Source organism: Pelodiscus sinensis, chromosome 11, assembly GCF_052426305.1.
Source record: "Pelodiscus sinensis isolate ZL-2025 chromosome 11, ASM5242630v1, whole genome shotgun sequence".
NCBI classification, from domain to species: domain Eukaryota; kingdom Metazoa; phylum Chordata; order Testudines; family Trionychidae; genus Pelodiscus; species Pelodiscus sinensis.
In genome coordinates this window covers 43793308-43814851 of record NC_143062.1, presented here as the reverse complement: position 1 = coordinate 43814851, position 21544 = coordinate 43793308, and the positions used below count along the sequence as shown (strand labels likewise).

Here is a 21544-nt window from a genome sequence, read left to right as displayed (position 1 = left end):
TGCTTGCTAGCCTTTCGTCTGAGCTGGCCCTTCTGAAATGCAGCGAGCCCTGGACGAGAGGGAACCCAAAGGGTTACATTGTCCTACCGCCAGGAATAAACAAACCCGGTAATGACAGTCACCCTCCAATGCCCTGTCCTGTCTCAGGACAAGAAGAGCCAGGAGCCCTGCTGTTTTAAAAGGTGCACTGAAAGATCCAATGATAGCGATGCAGGCTTAGACCCTCTCAGCGTTGGGCCCCGCTCTGTCAGGGGGGCGGCCATCTTTGGTGCTGTCAGCAGGGCCTGTGACACAGCTGTTCTCTCCACAGTTAGGGTTACCAGATGGGTTTCGAAAAAATACCAGACACACGTGATCTCAGAACGGGGGCGGGGTGGGGGACCAGCCGGGAGCGGGGCCGGTCGGGGGGTAACTGGCCAGAGGGGAGCGGGGCTGACCCGGGCGCATGCGGATCCGGGGTGCTGCCCGTCCTGCACACAGTCCCAGTGGGGTGCACGGGCGAGTCCGGCCCCCGGGGATTCCATCCCGCCCCGACCCTTCCTCCCCACTGCGTAGCTGCATACTGCCTGGCTGGCAGACATGTTCATGCAGCGTGAGCATGTCTACCAGCCAGGCAGTACGCAACTACGTACGGATACTCCTGATAATAATAAAACTAACTTAATTAGAAAATACCGGACATTTATATGTCTGGTATTTTCTCAATTCGTTTCCCAGACAGAAAGCTCAAATACTGGACTGTCCAGTTCAAAACCGGACACCTGACAACCCTATCCACAGTCCACTTGCTTGGAGACCCACAAACACACACCAATGCAACTTGGCAGCTACAAATCTTAGGGGATGATGCCTCTACAATAAAACACCCCCAGCTGGCCTGCCTCAGCTGACTCAGGCTCACAGGGGGCTTAGGCTGTAGGGTTATCAAAATGTAGTATAGACATTTTGGGCTGGGGACTGGAGCCCTCTCCCATTGTGCGTCACAGAGCTCTGGCTTCAGCCCAAGCCAGAATATCTATGCTGCAGTTTCACAGCCCCGGACACTGAGCCCTGCAAGTGCAAGTCAGTTGTCCCAGGTCAGCTGGGGGTGTTTTATTGCAAGGTAGGCCCTCTCCGAGACTAGAGATGCTACGTCCTCTCTGCAGAATACAATGCACCTCTGTTCCTCGGATTCATAAAAGAGTGATTGCCTTGGGTTTCAAGAATGCCTCGTTCTGTTAACTTTAAGAGAATCAAATACTTCCCCCCAAAATTCTCTTTATTTCCACACCGAGCCAAATTCATTCCAGATTAAAGGCAGTAATTTGGCTCTCTATCTTTAGCTGAATATGTCTGCATGCACATGTGTGTATATAACCTCTTAGCCTTGTGCATATGGAGCTAACCTCTTCCTTGCAGAGTTATACTTCCATTAGGAAGAGGAAGGACCCCAAGAACTAGCTCCGAAGCTGCATAAGATAAGGAGACCATTGATCAGCTGCTCAGATATCATCTCTTTGAGGCACTCTATTCACTGAAATTTTTAGTCAGCAGTTTCAGGAAGTTTCATACAAAATTTCATTCCATTGTGGTACTTGTGTTCCAGAGTTTTATTTACTTTTTTTTTTTTTTGGCCATCACTACACTTAACTGGACACAGAGGAAAGGTCTCTTGTGTACTATATAGGATATGTTTGTAAATTATAAGGTACGTGTCAGTTCCCCCTTATGGAAATGTTGTGTTTTATATTCTAAGTATCAGGTCTAGTGAAAAATAATGAGAAAAGCTTTATTTTCTGGGGAAATCCAACTACTTTCTTTTGGGCATAAAACTTTAGCACCGAACACCTGATGGCATTTAAAGGGCACAGTGAACACCTAGGTGTGAAAAATGTCCATATTCCTCAGAAATTTACTTGCTCTGAAAACCAAAAAGCACGGTGCTTTTCTGAGCCCGTTTCTCCACTTAAAGGTAGAGTAACCTGCCAGTTTCATAAAAGGGCTACATTCACTCTTTCTTGTTAGATATGTTGCACGTCATACGGCATATTAATATCACTAATGACACGTAACAGTGTGACAGAGCAAGCTCCTGCTACTTCAAAATAGTATTCTACCAGTGCCACATTTATTTTCTACAAATCCCCTTAGTATTTATCTTAGTGCTGGAGACAGTCACCTAGTGACACTGTTCAATTGCTTTGACATTATCTTTTAATTAACCCAAGTCGCAATGCCTTTAGTACAGGCTATCAACAGATGCTTTCTTTATGTGATCATTTGTGTGCGTATCACTGTTAATACCAGCTTCCTAGAACCGGAACCCCTCTAGCGCATAAGCACCTCAGAGTGGGCCTAATCAAAAGCCATTACAATTTGTGTCTCTTCTATGCGTACTCTGGATTGCTGCTGTTTGTTAACATTTTAGGAACATCGATGCAGCCAGTGCAGAAAAACTAGAATTCAGTTCTCTGGACTCATCATGCTGATCTGTTTGGATGACCGACAGCACTCTACATGCTGGGTGAGATTCACCCTCTCCCGCAGCTGAGCCAATGCCTGACAAAAGGCAATCTGCAGATTGCAGCAGATGTCTCTCTCCAATGTCAGTTTCACATTTTTTAAATGTATGAAGCATGATGTGTGGCACCTCAGCTGTAATTTAGTTCAAATTCAGATTGGGGAAGCTCACAATTCTTGGAGGAAGTTTGTTTACATAGGGAATTGATTTAGGCTCTGGGCACAGATTTCCAGGTCTAACCATCATGAATTAAATGAACCTTTCCTAAATTAAGTATTTTATGAAATCATTGTATTACAATTGCAATTATTTATGTATGAATGTGGACCATGGGCTGTCTGTAATTCCATGGGGAAGGAGGGAACACAGCCCTGCAGGAACTAAGAATAGTTGGGGGAGGGGGGGTAATTAGGCAAATTCACTAAGGCCAGGTCTACACTAGACTTGGAAGGTCGGCTTGGAAGGTCAGCTTAACTTGAGCTGAGCTTGGTGCCATCCCCACTGTGGGAGGCCGATGGGAGCAAACACTCATCAGCATCACTTACTCCTCGCAACTGTGAGGAGTACAGATGCTGTCCGGAGCTGCGCTCAGCATTCGATTTACGGGTCTATACTAGACCCGCTAAATTGAACACCAGAATATCAATCACTGGTGCAGCGAGTGAAGACATGCGCTAAGATCAAGAGGTGTCCCAGAGCCTGATGGGGGCTTCTCCTCTACACTGCGATACAAATACACGCTAAATACATATTTCCCAGGACAAACATTCCACGCCCTGTTTTCACAGCAAACCTTACAGCCTGAAAAATATTTCAAGTCTTTCCTCACAGGCATGACTACTCAGCATCATCCAGAGCACCAAACTTTCTGCGAATGACGTCCTGACAGCCCTTTTGTTTATGGGACACACTAAGCAAAATTAGAACTGAGGGGCCGCACATCATGCTCTGTAGGTAAAGAAGTAAAGCTCGCACCAGAAAGATGTGTATACTCAACTGACCTGCACTGGGGACAGGGGGAGGCATATTAAAAAAAAATCAAAGTTTAAGTTGTCTTAATTTTGAGGGTTTTTTTTTTATCATCAACACATGAATACGAGATCCTGAAGTGTCTCTGCATTGACTTCAATGCGAGTAGGACCAAGTCCCTGATTGTCAACTAAATACTGAAGCCCAGAACCATCTGTTTTGTGTGCTAGTGACTATGTTCAATTTAAAGTGGTGAAGGGCCTTCCTTTTCCATCTAGATTTACTCCTCTTTAATGGATTCTACAAACTATAGGTCATAGAATGGCCTGTTGTATCTGATTCTTAATTGCTTTGTTAATCCCTATCCATTTTGACCCTTGCATAAAGAAGATTACTCCAGGAAAACCAAGGGTAGAAATTCCTTTATAATCCCCTTAGTCTAAATTCACTAACTGATACAGTATAATGTCAGCAAAGTGGGGAGAGTTTGCACTGTATCTATTACAAATTAACATCAAAGATTTTCTCTTCCTTGTGCCTTTTGAGTACTAACGGATGAACTTCTCTAACAGCACATGCCAGAAGACATTGAAACTTAATACATGGGGTCCCCCACCCTCAAAAAAAGTCACGTAGAACAAAATCTATGGCAGTTCTATTAAAAAAAACTATACAAGCCTCTTTCAAAGGCTATGTCTAGACTGCAGGCTTCTTTCGGAAGAAGCTTTTCTGGAAGAGATCTTCTGAAAAACTTCTTCCGAAAGAAAGTGTCCATACTGCAAAAGTGCATCGAAAAAGCAATCTGCTTTTTGACAGATAGCGTCCACACTGAATGGACACCATCTTGCATGTAAGCTGTGATTACTATGGGTGGAACTGCCACCAAAGCACCTGTGCTTTGTCCTCTTTCCTCTTCTTGTGAAAGAATTCCCTCTTCCCCACACGCCTTTTTCCAAAAGAGCTCTTTCGGAAAAAGGCTTCTTCCTCATAGAAAGAGGATTACCAACGCCAGAAAAACCCCTCTGTTCTTTCAATTTACTTTTGAAAGAACACGATTGCAGTGTGGACGTTACTCAGATTTTGTTGGAAGAACAGCCGTTTTTCCGACAAAATTCTGTAATGTAGACATACCCAAAATGACAATGCCTATAAACAAGCACTCATTGTCCTATCCAGCTACATGTAAGCAAATGATAGGAATTGGTTTCCTGGCAAGCCACGTATTCTTGAGAAATATTTCAAGAAATACTTGGGGGGAGAAATTTCATTAAAAATCATCTTGCAGGACTACAAAAGTATTTGCAATAGATCCGGTAAGCACACTGCAGTAGATGGCATTCTTCCTATCTATTGTTTGGTAAATAATTTATACTACAAGAAGTGTCATTACATCTTCAGCCTGTCATTTGCGCTACCACAGAGAGGCTGGGGAATAAATTCTCCCCACAGCTGACTACGGTTTCAGGGAATGGCTAGAACTTTAGTAAACTCCAATGTACAGAAAAACTCATTGGCCACATCCAGGTCTGAGTGATTCCATCTTTTAGGGGGTGGCTTCAGGTCTCAGACAGAGTCCTAAACACTGACATTGAGTCATGATCAGGAGTATTCCAACCTGCCCTTTACTAGGGCATGTCTACACTATGCAGCTTTTAGCAGCAAGGCCATGTCAACGCAGCCTTGTTGCTAAAAGTCAGTGTGCGTGAAAGGCTGTTGGTCGGCACTTTTTGCCAACAAAATACTTACACCCTCAATGAGGGGGCTTCACTTTATTGGCACGAGAGCGCTTCTCTCAACAAAACAGCGTTCTACTTGCCGCGGTAAACTTGGTCATTCCTGGGGGGAAGGCAGGAGGGTTAAGTACCCATGAACGACAAAAGTTTTGTGGATCAAGTGCAAGTGTAGACATGCAAAGAATGATGGGAGACCGTTCAAGTCATAACAACTGTTGGGCGAATAAAGTATTAGTAGCAGCACAACAATATACAGTGACAAGATAACAAAGTTCAACGTCTTTAGAGGAGGGATGAAGCTAAAATGAGTGCAGTAACAACTTTTGAAAGGGGGAATTAAAAAACAAAATGAGGAAGCTAGTTAAGATATCCTAGCAGACAAAACTGAGTACTGTACACATAGGCGTGCGCAGCACATTTCATTAGGGTGTGCGCCCAAGGAATTTTATTTTTTATTTGTTTTTAAAGGTGAACATTTATTGAATACTCAATCATAAAGTACATGCTGCAAGCGAACGCGGGCTTTCTATACATTTCTACAACATCTGTATTACGCAATTCGGCGCTTATTGCATAATACAACAATCCATACTTTAAAACTAAAAGAGCATATCACGTGATTAAATTAAAATGCAAAGCCACTTTTTTTAAGACATTAGGGTGTGCCTGAGCACATCCGGCACACCCCCTGCACACACCTATGATTGTACATTAAATCCCGAGACTCAGCATTAGGCTCCGTAAAAAGAAAATTGTGGCTGTCCATTAGTGACATCTTTAAGAATATCCCAGAAATAATGGTCAAGGAGAAGTGGTAGATATAAGTTAGGTGAACTTTAAAAAAGCCTTGAACAAAGTCCCTCAAAAGTGGCTATTGATACAACACAATAGCCATAGTATGAAAGCCACAATACTGTTGTGTATGTGGAACCGGTAAAGAGACAGAAACAAAGAGGCAGAAAAAGCCCATTTTCAACACTGAAATAAAGGTTAAGAGGGAAGAGGTCCAAAGAGCTGTTATTTGCACTAATGTTTTATACCTTCTTTAATATACCGGAAAAGGGGGTAAGCAGTCAGTGATAAAGACTTGAGAAAACTCAAGAACTCCAAAGAAACGCAACAACGCTAGATGAACCGACAGAACTTTCATCGTTGAAAAATTCAAGGTAATACACATAGAAGGGGATGGTCTGAACCACTCCAGCCTCTGTATCCAGTTTATCACAATTCATGAAGCTGTGACGAGACACCCAAATTGCAGAATTTGACCTGAATTAATATGCTCTACAATGCGCTTGAAGGCATTGAGGCCTAGTGCGTCATACAACTTGAGTATGCTGTTTCATATCCAATGAGCAGTGGTACGCTTTATAGGCTTTCTTTCCCCCGTATCACAGCTGGTATGTGAAAATAAGAGAATTAGTTCTGCAAAAAAAAAAAAAATCAAGTGTCTATTATACAATGTTCTTGCTTTTCTTCTGCCTCGCTTTTCCTTTTTACTTGGGGTAGTCATTTTATTTCCTGGCTGACTCCTAGTAGACAAAAGGCACTTTTGTTGGCAGGGCTTTGAGTTCTGAAACCCATCTGGCTGAGAGGTCAGCCACTGCAAATGCCATTTTACTAGATCTGGAAATACCACAGTGAACAGCAGCTGGTAGATTTAGGTTCATTTTCTGAGTCGGAAATTAGCAACACATAGGAAGCTGGAGAATCAAAGCGGTGCTCTTGTGTCGCAGTGTGTGAAGAATCATCGTTCAATGCCATTGAGGATGGTGTTGAGGGTCTCACCTGGATGCTTAAACCTGGTCTACACCAGGGCTATGTCTACACTGCACATTGTTGCGCAATAACATATGCAAATGAGGCGCGGGATGAATATCTCCGCACCTCATTTGCATTCCTAATGAGACGCCATTTTGCGGGACGGGCTTTTGCGCAACAAGGAGCAGTGTCGACAGCTCTTTCTTGCGCAAAAGCCCATCCTGCAAAATGGCGGCTCATTAGGTATGCAAATGAGGCACGGCAATATTCATCCCCACGCCTCATTTGCATATCTTAGTGTGCAACAATATGCAGTGTAGATGTAGACCAGGGGTTTTCAAACTATGGGTCACGACCCAGCACTGGGTCCTGGAATGTCGGGCAATGGGTCTCATTGCTGCACGGGGGCCAGTGCCGGTGCTAAGGCAGCTCCCTGCCTGTCCTGACTACAGTGCCCTAGAAGACTGTGCTGTGCCCTAGAAGCTGTCAGCAACAGGCGCAGCTCCTGTGGGTGAGGGAAGGGGAGAGTGCACAGAGCTCCGCACACTGCCTCTGCCCTGAGCACTAAGGGTACGTCTAGACTACCGCGTTTTGTCGACGGAAGTTTTGTCGACAGATACTGTCGACAAAACTTCCGTCGACAAAGAGCGTCCAGACACATTGAGTTCTGTCGATAAAGCAAGCTGCTTTGTCAACAGAACTCCGTAGTCTGGACGCAGTGTTACAGGCAATAACACCTTCTGTCGACAGAGTTCTGTCGACAGAAGGTGTTATGCCTCGTAAAATGAGGTTTACCAGCGTCGACAAAACTGCTGAGTTCTGTCGACGTTATGTCGACAGAACTCAGCGGTAGTGTAGACGCTGGTATACCACTTTTGTCGACAAAACTAGGTAGTCTAGACACACCCTAACTTCGCACTCCTGTTGGCTGGGAACCTGCTGCCGGCTGCTTGTGGGGCACAGCATGGTCTGCGGTGCCAGGAGAGGCAGGAAGCTGCCTTAGCACCCCCACTGCACTACTGACTGGGAGCTGCTCAAGGTGAACCCCTCCTGCCCCAGCCCTACCTACCCCTACACCCCAAAACTCTCATCATCAGCCCCACCACAGACTCCAGTCAAATTATGCTGGGTCGCAGCATCAACAATTTTCTTCAACTGGGTTATGAGGGGAAAAAAAAACCCACTTTGAAAACCGCTGATCTACACTACAACAATGAACCATTGCTGACAATGATTGAGCACACTTTAAATGTGACTAGAGAGCAGACAAAATTAATTTTAATAGCATTTAAAAATGGAGGCTTAAAGCAAGTCTCCAGTACACTTTTGTGAGACTATTAAAATAGACGCGTACGCTCTAGTCTGAAGCCTCGTACACAGTGGAAAAGTCTAGAAAAAAAATCCCATTGTCCTCATACAGGTTTCAGACGGTGCTAGAATCTGCAGAAATTGGCTTAGTTCGCCTAACACAGAAAAGGCCCTATGCTTAAGCCAAAACTGGAAGTGAAATGTTGCCGAAAAGCATTTCCAACAAAAGATCAAGGTTTTAGTCTTATCAAGAGTTGGAAGCTGCTAAATCCATGGACAAAATCTTGGCAGGTCAGACTGGCGGTGACCTGGGGGATTTTCTGCCTTCCTCTGCAGAATGTGGGTCTGGGTTTCTTGCCAGATTACCTGGCTATGTCTCATGTCATCATTTCCCTGCCAACGCGGGGGATTCCAGCATTGCTGCACCTTGGTCCCTCATCTGCCTGTGGCACAGTCTCCAATGGGCCATAATACACGGGTCTCATTGCTATTGTTGGGCTTAGTGCACAAGGTTATCTTGATGGCCTCTGATATACAGCAGGGGTTCTCAAGCAAGGATCCGGCGGACACTGGGGAGACCACCAAGCATGGACAGCATTGGACTCACTAGGGCCCAGTACGGAAAGCCAAAGCCCACCCGTCCCTGGTGTAGCTCTGGGTAAAGCCAAAGCCTAAGCACCTTCGCTCCACAGTGCCTCCTGCAGCATGTGACCCCAGACAACTGCCCGGCTTGCTACCCATTAATGCTGTTTTGTATGTGCAGAAATCAGTTTTGTTGCACAATTGGACTGGGGAGTTTTTATAGCTCATTAGGGCTATGTCTAGACTACATGGCTCTGTCGATGGAGCCATGTAATAGTTTACTTGGCATAGTCAAAGAAGCGGGAATTTAAATAATCCCTGCTTCGTTAAAATTAAAATGGCCGCCACGCTGTGCCGACGATCAGCTGATCCGGCACAGCGCGGCAGTCTAGACGCGGTGCGGTCGACAAAGGAAGCATACCAGAGCGGTCGACAAAGGCTTCCTTTGTCAACCGTGCTGCGTCTAGACTGCCATGCTGTGCCGACGATCAGCTGATTGTCAGCACAGCGCGGCGGCCATTTTTATTTTAACGAAGCGGGGATTATTTAAATCCCCACTTCTTTGACTATGCCAAGTAAACTATTTTACATGGCTCCGTCGACAGAGCCACGTAGTCTAGACGTACCCTAGGGGAAAAGAAAAAGGTGGAGAACCAGATATACATGATTGAATGCTCCCTTCTAGCCTTGAACGCTAACAGCTCTATGACACGTCAAAACAGACTTTAGTATTGAAACAACTTGGCTAATTGGAGCAGGTGAAAAATACTGGTTAGGCAAATGTAGATGGATGTGTAAATGTGTCCCTAGATAAGAGAGGAAGATCCTAAAAGAGTAAACATGGGTCTTTCGAGATGGGGCTATCCACAAATGCCCTTAATGAAGAAAATCATTATCTACTGTTTGCATTACAGCAAAATCCAAGGGAAAGCCAGGTTGTCTGGGTGACAGCTAAGTCAGCAGAATTGGAGAAATGTTTATGGGTTGAACCTCTGTGGTCCGGGACTCTCTGGTCTGGCAGGACCATGGATGTGGCAGGACCAGAGTCCCAGGGAGAGTAGCCTGGAGCCCAGTGCTGGGGCTGGCAGCAGAGCCAGGCAGGGAGCTGGCAGCGTAGAACCGAGTGGTTGGACCCAGCAGTGGACTGGCCTGGCAGCATGGGCCCAGCCAGCAGCCGGGGTGGACAGGCAGCACAGTCCAGCTGGGGGCTCGGGCAAGGGAGCCCAGCAGTCAGGCCGATGGCCAAGACAAGAGCCAGACTGGCCAGCAGAGGAGCCAGATGGGGGCATGGAGACCGGAGGGGAGCCCAGCCATCTACACATGGACCTCAGGAGAGCTCAGAGTCTATCAGCAGAGGGACTGGAATTGACTTCCCCTGGTCCAGCAAAATTCTTCGTTCAGGACTGGTCAGGTCCCGAGGATGCTGGACCAGGGATGTTCAACCTGTACTACCATAAGTGTCTTCCGCAGAAGAGTCAAACTCCTGGAACACACAGGGAGGTTGTATTTGCTACTGTGGTTTTTACAGGAGAACAACTTTCTGATCTGATGTCATTTTATGGCACTAATATCAAATACTATTTAAAATCTGATCAGTAAAACACACTTTCCATCAAATACCAAGCAAGCTGTCCATTTTTAAAAAGCCCTCTCTTCCCCCCTTGGATTCTTGATTTCAAAAGGAAAGCATTAAGGTTACGTAGTGAGTAATGATGGATTCATTACATAACATTCAGAAATGTTTTTTTTTTCCAAGCATGAATTAAAAGGTCTAGGCTTCCCAATTTTTTCTCGGGGTTGAATGTTAAAATGCTGAATAGATAATATCAAAGGCACTATTGTGACCAAGGGCACTGGAAGGAGATTTGGAGCATCTGTGTTACTCTTGGTTTACTTAGCAGTATTTTAATGAAATGTTTAATATTCTGCATTGGATTAATTCTGCAGTTCCCTCTTGTCAGGAAAAAAGGCATAGCATGAACAATTAACATCCACTTTAAAAATACCTTTTACACACACATCCCAGAGAGTTTTCATGTAAAGCTTCAAGAAAAAAAAACCCCACCACCACACATACACGAAACATTCATTCAAGCACTGTACTCAATGAACAAATGGATTACTCACCACAGTTCAAATCATAGCACTGCTTTCAGTCCTCAAGTTGTACTGATGCACATTTCATCTTTATTAATTATCCAAATTAGTAATTCGTAACACAGATTACTCTGCACTTCCAACAGTGTCTTCCATCAGGAGAGTCCACTGTACTTGGCAGACATGAATGCATTTTGCTTCAAACCTCTTCTGTGTGGTAAGTTTTCCCCATTACACAGATGGAGAAACAAAGGCACAAAAAAGGTTTAATTTGACCAAAGGTGGAAGGTTTAATTTCGACCAACAAACGTCTCCAGCAGAGCCAGTAATATAGAGCCCATCATACCTGTGTATTCACCACTAACCTATTCTGTCCCCTCTCTTGTAGAACATTTGGACTCTGATTCTGCATGTGCTTAAATCAATCCATGTAACAAAGCTCCTGCACTCCCAAGTAAGGCACATGCTTCAGTGCTCTGCTGACCATATTCCAGCTCTGGAGGTAGCCTCCTTCCTCCATGGTTTTTTTTAAGAAATTCTCAAAAGCCTATCTATGCTGATGTCTCATTTACCTGATGGTGATGTGAGGAGGGAATAGGAACAGGGGTGAAGAATTCAAGAAAGAGGGATATCACAAACCATCACCATTTGTTGCCTGCTGAAATGCTTTTGACATAATTATTCAAATGATCAACAACAACATTAAGCTACAGGGGGGAAAAACCAGCTTTAAACAGTCAAATAGCATGAAAGCTTCTTGAATCATGACTTATGGTGCATATGTAAGAGGGCAAAAAGGGAAGATGAAATACTTACAAGTAACTTAACACCGGGATAAATAAATGAAAGAGAGGCTGAATGCAGCTCTGCACGGAAGGGTGGCTAGGGAGGAGAAATCACTACACCGTTTCCCCCGCTGAGAGTCAGGCTGGGGTTCACTCTTTTACAATGTTCTTCAACACGACATTTTCATCTAAGCTCGGACGCCTTCATTTAGTAACGTCTGTTTAGTAATGATTAGGGGTCTGGAGCATATGACCTACGAGGAGAGGCTGAGGGACTTGGGTCTGTTTAGTCTGCAGAAGCGGAGAGTGAGGGGGGACTTGATAGCAGCCTTCAACTTCCTGAAGGGAGGTTCCAAAGAGGATGGAGAGAGGCTGTTCTCAGTAGTGACAGATGGCAGAACAAGGAGCAATGGTCTCAAGTTGTGGTGGGAGAGGTCCAGATTGGATATTAGGAAAAACTATTTTACTAGGAGGGTAGTGAAGCATTGGAATGGGTTACCTTGGGAAGTAGTGGAGTCTCCATCCCTAGAGGTGTTTAAGTCTCGGCTTGACAAAGCCCTGGCCGGGTTGATTTAGTTGGGATTGGTCCTGCCTAGAGCGGAGGGCTGGACTTGACGACCTTCTAAGGTCTCTTCCAGTTCTGATTCTATGATAAGGGGATGGTTGGATGAAATAACATGATCTTGGTAACTAATTGACCATTCATTTCCAGTTGGAAATAGGTCAATGGAGGGATGATAGGAGTTGCTATAGGGAACTTTCTGGGTGTCTGGCTGGTGAGTCTTGCCCACATGCTCAGGGTTTAGCTGATCGCCATATTTGGGGTCAGGAAGGAATTTTCCTCCAGGGTAGATTGGCAGAGGCCCTGGAGGTTTTTCGCCTTCCTCTGTAGCATTTGGGCACAGATCACAGCTGAAGGACTCTCTGCATGTTGGGGCCTTCAAAGTATTGGAAGGCTTCAATATCTGAGACATAGGTGAGAGGATTATTCTAAGAGGGGTGGGTGAGATTCTGTGGCCTGCACTGTGCAGGGGGTCAGACTAGATGATCATAATGGTCCCTTCTGACTTTAAAGTCTATGAGTCTGACTTTAAAGTCTATGAGTCTGTCCTGATTCCCTGTCTCTCGGACCCTTCCACAGATCCTCCTCCACTAACACATGATGATTACTTTTCTAATGCTGCTCAAGTTCTTTCACTTATGACAAACTGAGGCTATACGGTCACTTGGACAACAATGAAATGGTAGTACAGGGCTACTCAACTTTGGAAGCCCCGGGGGCCATAATGATGCTCACAGCACATGCAGAGGGCCTAAGTGTGGTTGCATATACACGCAAATATATATGCAAATGTATGCAAATAACTTTTCACAAAGTACCCCCAGCACTCCTGGTACTTCCTCCCTGAGGGCTCAAAACGGCAACACCCTGTACCTGTCTGTTCCAGCCAGCCCGTCTGCTTGCATCTTTCAGTGCTCACCCCACCTGGGAAACGCCTCACCATTGTGGAGCGTATTCCCAGTGGAGGCCGTGTTCAAAGGATCCCACCCACAGGCCACGTGTCGAGCTCCCACTTGAGCCCAAACCACACCGCAGGCTACAAACAAATGGGCCGTGGGCCACATGAGGCCCACAGGTTGTGTGTTGAGTAGCCCTGGGGAGTAGAAGGCTACCACATTATATTAGCTGGGCTTTGACGTGGTAAACAGTGAAAAAACAATTCAAGCGGTCAACTCAATAAACACGCCTTTCATTGACCGACACACTACATTCTTGATGGAATAATGAATGATGTCCAATGACAATCACTGTCATGCACACACCTTGCTCCTTTATCACCTAACAGATGGTTCAGGGATAAGGCCTGGGAAATGAAATCAGTGGGCAGTAGCACAGTGCAGAATGAGGCTGCATCTTCATTAGTAAATTTTAACATTACAGATAATTGTATCCATCCTGATATTATCTTTAGATCCCAACAGAGCCTCCAACCAAAGCTGCAGATCAAACCTAAATACGAGTGGATTAATCATCAGGATTAGTCCCTTGCTTGATGTAGATAGGTGTAGTTTCACCGACAACCATAGAAATAACATGACATATGCCTGCTGAGAATTGGGTCTGGGCAGCCTCCCCTTTTGCCCCTTTCAGACCTAACTCCTCTAATCCCCAGGAGAAAACAATCACTCCCAGAGCATCTGCAGGCACTAAAATATAGTGCTGCCTCTGTTCAGTGGCCTGGCCCCCTATCAATTAACAAACAGAGCACTTAAGCCGAGTTCCTCACCCCCCAAGCTCAGAGCTGTAACAATCAGAGTGCAAGAACATCTCAGCAAATGAACTCTGCCCCACGCATTCAGCGTCCAAACTAAATAGCCCAATGCAATGACTAACGAGGCAGATCCCCAAATGAACTCTGCCTGCCCACCTGTTACACCTAAGTAGCAGTGGGGAGGAGGTAATAAATCCTTTCCAGTCAGTGTGTTGTATGCAAATAACACTCATTGGACTACAGCAGCCAAAGGACAATGGTAAGGTTGCTATTGTCATTGGATAAATAGTGACCGACTCATCTCATGATACATTTGTTCATGAATACTGTGCAAAATGTGGGATGTTTTTCCTGTATTTTTTACTCTTACAGTCCTCTTATATGTGCAGAAAATTCTTTCTGCATATCACCAACGATCCCTCAACGCTCTCTGCATATATCCATAAGGGGAAGCATTTGCATTACTGACAAGGGAATAGATTCTGAATTTCATTCTGATTTGAACAGCTCAATCCCTTAGGCTGTTTTTGGAAATCCCAGCCCAAGGGCTTGATGCCACCCTAATTGTGAACGTTTTGGCCATAACATTCTCTCTTGTATTAACAAAACTTATACCGTATAACAAAAGATGTATATGTTATGGTCCATCTTGGATCTAATTAAAATAATTACCCACCCTTGTCTTCAATTGTTTTTATTTTGTTCAGCTAAAGAAAGTTCTAAGCATGATCTTACCAAGTGCTGAGCTATATCAGCTCCCAATGACTTTATATACTGTAAGAGGGAGTTGTTATTATTCCACACTTCCCAGGAGGAAATCAGCACCAAAGGGTCAAGTGAAAGGGTCAAAGTGCATAGGTTAACCTTACTTTTAATCCATCTGTCCCTTCCTAATGCAGCTAACCTTGGTCTAACTTCTCTGAAAAAAGAGCACAAAGCCATCCAAATATCTTTCTTCAAAGATGAATCCACTCAGTTACTTTTGTCTCGTAATAAAACCAACACCCAGGCGAGAGTTCCACCCTGCAGTCCCTTTGCTCTGATTTGCGAGCATCTGTCGGCCTCAGTTTCTAAATCCAACCACACCAAGTGCGCATTCATCAAGGACAACCCCCTACCGAACTAAGTGGTGGAGATAATTATGTACTTGATGATACATAATGGATCATGCAACCTAGGTAATGCTATGGCACAAATGGAAATTAGGCCTCCGAGCCGAACAGGAAATGTGTTAAGTGCTAAGAAGTGATGGTTTGGTACTAACTGCCCTTTCACAAGAAAATAAGAGTGCTAGAAAGTTCATTGAAAATTGTTTTCTAAGCCCAGTTAAGGTTTTTTTGTTTGTTTTTTTTGTAAAGGCACCAAGCAATGAAAAAAAATTCAGATGTTCTAGCATCTGAAAACCTGACACCTCAATCTGAAGACTGTCCACATTATTTTTTCAAACAATTCCTCCCTAAAAATAGGAAGGGGGAAAACAAAATCGTCATCTATAGGATGCTGCTTTATTGTATTTGACTCTGAACCGATTCTCTGAATTTATAATGAGATTCCATTTAAAGAGCCCCAGTCACATATGACATTTGAAAGTGTTCTAGTGCCATCTAGTGCTGTAGTCTTTCATGTATTCCGAAGCCAGCGTTCTCTTTTAGAACTACAAGGAAATCAAAAGTCTGAGGACAAAAGTAAGGTAGATTTATAAGCAGTGCAGGTCAGGATGCAGACCTCTGGAAAAAAACGACTTGCTTGCTTCAAGCAAAGTGCTACAGCATTTGTGTATCTCAAGTAATGCTCTCTTTCAATAGTTAAAACTGTTTGAATAAAATGAATGAAACTGATGAATGGAAAGCTAGATTACTGAACATTAACACTGGATCACTGATACTCGATAGTGTTTTTCAAATTGGGTAGCAAGGCTGCCAGGTTAAGCCGCTGGTGGGCCCGCACTATTTCGTTTACTCAATGTGGTTACAGACACATGAAATAAACAAAAAGGCACAGGCCCGCCAGCAGCTTACCCTAGCCCGGCCAGACGACCCAAGTTTGAAAAAACCCCACTCTACAGCAATATAAGGTTGAACTCAAAAGATAATGGAATATTATGAGGGAAGAACACATCTCGACTTCATAAACAGGTGACTTGTCACACTACACTCATAACACAAAATCATTTGTCTATAATAGTCTTGTCTCAGAGAATTCTTATTAATTCTGACCCAAGCTGGGGGAAAATAAAAAATTTCAAAATAGTTTTCATACCACACGTTTGGAAAAACAATTCTGGATTTTAATTTTTGTATGAATATTTAATTTGAAAAAATCAAAATGAAAACATTTTCATTTGGGAGGGTGTGCTGCTCCCCTTCCTTCCTCTCTGTTCCCCACCCAGGAATTCTGCCCCCATAGTGCCAGTGAAAAGAGGGGGAGAAGGGGTGGGAGAAGGAAAAATCCAATACTTGTTCTTTTTCGGTGTTTCATTCAAAACATGAAAACCTGAAATTTAGGGTGTGCACATTAATTAAAAAAAAAAAGATTTTCTATAAAACATTCAAAACATTTCCAGCCTTTCTACCAAAACACAGTAGGCAACCTTTTTAGGGAGAAGCACAACAAGGTCCATTATGACCACGTCCATTCATTTTCCCCCATTCTTTACTATCGATTCTGAAATCTGCCACCTACTCTCTACCCCATTTGGGCTGTGTCTAGATTGGCACGATTTTCTGGAAAGGCTTTTAACCAAAATGTTTTCCGTTAAAAGCATTTTTGGAACACAGCGTCTAGATTGGCACGGACGCTTTTCCGCAAAAGCACTTTTTGTGGAAAAGCGTCCATGCCGATCTAGACGCGCTTTTCCATAAAAAAGCCTGATCGCCATTTTCGCCATCGGGGATTTTTTGCGGAAAACAAATCTGAGCTGTCTACACTGGCCCTTTTGCGCAAAAGGGACTTTTGCCTGAATGGGAACAGCATAGTATTTCCGCAAGAAGCACTGATTTCTTACAGTAGGAAGTCAGTGCTTTAGCGGAAATTCAAGCGGCCAGTGTAGACAGCTGGCAAGTTTTTCCGGAAAAGCGGCTGATTTTCCGGAAAAACTGTCCAGTCTAGACACAGTCTTGGTGTTTAGGGAGGGGAAAGGTTAACTGTTAGGCATCATCCTTACTGTGATGCTTACTGGTTCCAGTTAACTGGGGGGCTGGAGCAGATCACCCCACCCCGCCGCAGACAGGTTGCTGCTCCAGCCCTGGGGGGCACTCCACAGGCTGGGGGTGCTCCAGCTTAGCCAAGCTGGAGCAGTGCTCCCCCCTCCTTTAATCAGTTAAGTGGTTAAACAATACGTTTAACTGCTTAACCAGTTAAACGGCATTTTAAGTTCCTATTGGGGATTGACATCTCTAGCACCTATCTTCTCTTCCAGCTCTATATCCACCATGCACAAACACTTTCTGATTTCTCCCATCCTCAGAAATCCACCGATGCACCCTCTGAGTCTTGACACAATAGCCCCTCGCATGAGCAATTTACATCCACATTCCCCCCACTCCTGGACCCATGGAGCAACAGGCTTGTTAAGTCCTCAAACATCTACTCCTTCTAGCTAAGGCTTGGCGTCTTCACTGTTAGGGTACGTCTAGACTACCGCGTTTTGTCGACGGAAGTTTTGTCGACAGATACTGTCGACAAAACTTCCGTCGACAAAGAGCGTCCAGACACATTGAGTTCTGTCGACAAAGCAAGCTGCTTTGTCGACAGAACTCCGTAGTCTGGACACAATGTTACAGGCAATAACACCTTCTGTCGACAGAGTTCTGTCGACAGAAGGTGTTATGCCTCGTAAAATGAGGTTTACCAGCGTCGACAAAACTGCTGAGTTCTGTCGATGTTATGTCGACAGAACTCAGCGGTAGTGTAGACGCTGGTATAGTTTTGTCGACAAAAGTCCACTTTTGTCGACAAAACTAGGTAGTCTAGACACACCCTTAGAGTTCTCATTCTCTTTGCTCTTTCCACACCCTCAAACACTTTATCACTCCCTCCATGAGACCTTGCCCTCCCTTGGGTTTTAGGGCCCCTAATTAATTATGCAAATGAAGCACGGCAATATGCTAATCTGTGCTTCATTTCCATAGACTTTTGCGCAAGAGGGATGCAGCACAGACATAGCCTGAGAGTTGACTTTCCAGGCACTACTTGCCATGCACATGCTTAAGTCTTTGCAGGGTCAGGGCTTTATGCAGTACACCCAACCTCTTAAACTAGATATAATTATGTAAGTATGAAAGAGGGTCAGGTTTTATGAATATTCCAAGATCCAGTTAGATTTGAAAGCTGAAATTAAACTAGGCTGGGTAAGTGCTGTAGTCAATACTGAATGGAATCTATTAGAATTATCCCTTTTTATTGAGTCCAAGGGGCGTTACCTTACTAATTTTAAAGCTGGGTTCTTTTTATGTTAATTTTAACGAGAACAACGTGTCTCAAAGCAGGACACTTGCTTATACTTACCCAACCAACTTATTAATTCACCCAGAAGCACATCAGTATACAATCAACAGTTCAGCAGTCAGGTATAGATACAACCAGATATTCAAATTCGCCATCCATGGTGGAGCTCATCTGGGCTTTGTCACGGTAAGAAAAGGTACTATCCAGACAGCTAGACACACAACACACCACCTCCTTAATCCCAGGAAAAACAGTGGCCTTTTTGCAAGCAATGTGCTTTTTATATAAAATTCTCACTTTATTAAATATATCTGAGAACATTTCATAGTTATTGTTAGACAAATATTTTAAATTTTCAGTACACATTTACTAACATATTTCTTGTATACAGTTTTCTCTTTCAAAAAATGAGGTAAAAGCATATGAATGCAAGAACTCTATTTCTCAGATATTTGTATTTACATTTTTCATGTCAAGAAGTGCAATTTTGCTTCTACAGCTCCTGTAAAGTGAAACAGCTTTATCTGTCAGTTACCCGATGTCCCACTCTAAAAACTGAACCAGGTATCTTAACATATTGTTTTAGATCTCTAGCTTTCTCACCGGTGAAGGTCATGAAAGATCTATAGGCAAGTAATACTTACAGTAATTTATCTTTACCATTACAGGCAGGACAGTAAATATGCCTACTCTCTGTGAAATTGCCTATGATTGTTACAGAATGGAAGTCAATAATATCCACAATTATACCACTCAAGTATTTACACTTACCATCATACATTCTTGCTTTTGCATACAAATATATTTTCTGCCTCAGGCAGCTGAGACACTGTACCATTACAATGCAGGAGTGTCATGGAATTCATTCTCAAAAATCCACAGCAGAACATGGAACTCTGTCCTTTGTCTTGTTGAACTCCGTCTTCAGATATTTATACAAGTCTTTTACACATCAACCTGACATTACTGAAGTCAATGAGAGTGCCCATTGAATTCAACAGGGTCATGATTTCACCTTGATGGTGGAATTTCTGACCACACTCAGCGCTAGTCTAATGCTGAAGGCAACGGTAAAGCACCACATGACTTGAATGGGAGCCACGTGGGACCAATACAGAGAACTTTTGAAACTCCCATTTACGGGGCCTGATCCCACTGAAGCGAGTCCCACTGTGGAACAGGTTCGTATTGCCTAGAATAACGTTTCTTTCATGATTTAGTTCTCTCTCAATGTAGGTGACAGGCTTACAGCATCCTATCAATTTAGCTAGCAAAAAGGCAACTCCCTTAAACCTCTGCAAAGAAAGTGTCCATAATACGGTTTAGACTGTCAAGCTTTTTGCCACAGAAAAGCCGCTTTGGTGAAAAAAAATTGGAAATACCTGGAATTATCTCAAGATAGGATTAAAAAAGAAAGATTTCTTACAGTTTGGAAGGTAAGACGTGACTTAACCCAAACAGGGACTGTTTGTCACAGCTGGTGCTTCTTATAATTGTAACCTTATTTTTTTGGAGGAGTAGGGAGAGCCACAAGATTAATGTAAACTATTGCTACTGTCTAAGGTTTAGGTTTTATTCTTAAAAATGCAAGATGCACCACCGGTATCTGGAAAATGCCTCCAAGTGTAAATGTGACCTTTAAGGTATACACTATCAAACAGAAAATGCTTTCTATGGACAACAGGTGCCTTACAGAGAAATGGCTTAAAATCTAAAGATAGGAAGTCAATTCCTACCCAGATATTTTATTTGCAACACATACAGTACTGTAGCATAGAAGCTTCAAGACCAGACTAGAGGCAGGATGGGAGAACGGTTTCCCTTTTTATACTTTATACATACGTCTTTCATACCATAACCAACTTGAGAAGTAATTCTGTATTAATCCTTCCACAACATGCATAATCCAACCCACTCCCCCTCTCTCTAAGTGTGCACAGCTTGCCACAAGAGTACAATTTATACATGAGACAACTATAACATGAAATTAATGGACAAATCTTTATACAAAATAGTCAAGTATCGAGAATTAGCAACGCCAAAAACGAGTGCAAAAATAATCTTGATAAAAAGCAGTCACCAAGAAAAAACTGCTGGAATAAAATTTAAAACTGAAGAGAATAAAAAAAATCTATGGGAGTGTTTTTGATGGAGGGGGTGGGATTTTTTTTCCCTCCTAGAAGTTTGTATGTTTTAGACCAGCATGGATTTTTATCTATTTTAACACATTTTAATGAAGTAATTTTTTTAAACCAGAAATTTGAGCTAGAATTCATCATGTTTTACCCTAAATGGCCACTTGGAATGCTGTGATACATGATCGGCAGCCAAAAGCACCAGGTACATAAATTCTTCCACATCAAATGAGTAGTTAGTAAACTTTGGGTGTTCTCCCAGTGTTGGGTGGTGTCCCTGGAAAAACGAAACAGGTTTATTATGCAAGCAAATCAGGCACGTCTTTCATTTGAAAAATGAGTGATCACCATTTTATTTTATCATCACCAATCCACTAGTAGATCTCCCCTAAAGAATCGCTGCAAGCAACTGACTTTGTAAGAGCAATGTTATTGACCACTTGAATTAATTACCTATTAATTCCATTTCTCTTCCTCCCCCAGCTATTAATATAAAATGACTCAAACAAAACAGAAAAGTTAATCTAGGCTAAAGCACAGTAATCATATTTCAGGCATACGAATCAAGAGGAGTAAGAATAAATCTACCTTTAAACAATAAAAAAAAAAAGTGAAAAATAATGTCCTCCCCCCACGATTAAATGTTACCTGATCTTGAGGGAACACTTTGTTCTTTTTCTGCCAGGTAATGTAACGGATGCCTCGCAGCCTTGCTAAATCCAGGTAGCAGCGTTCATCCTCACAGTTGTACCTGGGGACATGTAGCATCACTGTCATTTTGTAGCCAGTATTTACCCACAACTGCCCTAAAGTCTATCAAGATGGATAAGTTTACAGTGTGCATGTTTGTTGTCAATGAATAAAACAAAGACCCTGAGCAATGGACCAAATCCTATTGTGGCTTATAACCTAGGTGACTCCATTCGTTTAAAACAGGATTAGCCAAGGTGGAAAT

General features: G+C 43.4%; 1 protein-coding gene across 5 annotated transcripts in view; it reads right to left on the bottom strand.

Annotated features, from left to right (window-relative positions):
• EOGT (EGF domain specific O-linked N-acetylglucosamine transferase) overlaps window positions 1-21544 on the bottom strand; it is a 67017-nt gene that overhangs the window by 13307 nt on the left and 32166 nt on the right. For 4 of the 5 annotated variants that reach the window (XR_012906444.2, XM_075938561.2, XM_075938563.2 and 1 more), the window contains 2 exons: window positions 21238-21340; window positions 20741-20866 (listed from right to left, as the gene is read on the bottom strand). Coding sequence is in view for 4 of the 5 variants with exons in the window: in XM_075938561.2 (XP_075794676.2) it covers window positions 20741-20866; window positions 21238-21340 (229 nt within the window). In the remaining variant the exon portion in view is untranslated. Of the gene's footprint in view, window positions 1-18728; window positions 20867-21237; window positions 21341-21544 lie in introns of those variants that run through there. The other variant, XM_075938564.2, reaches the window with a different exon arrangement.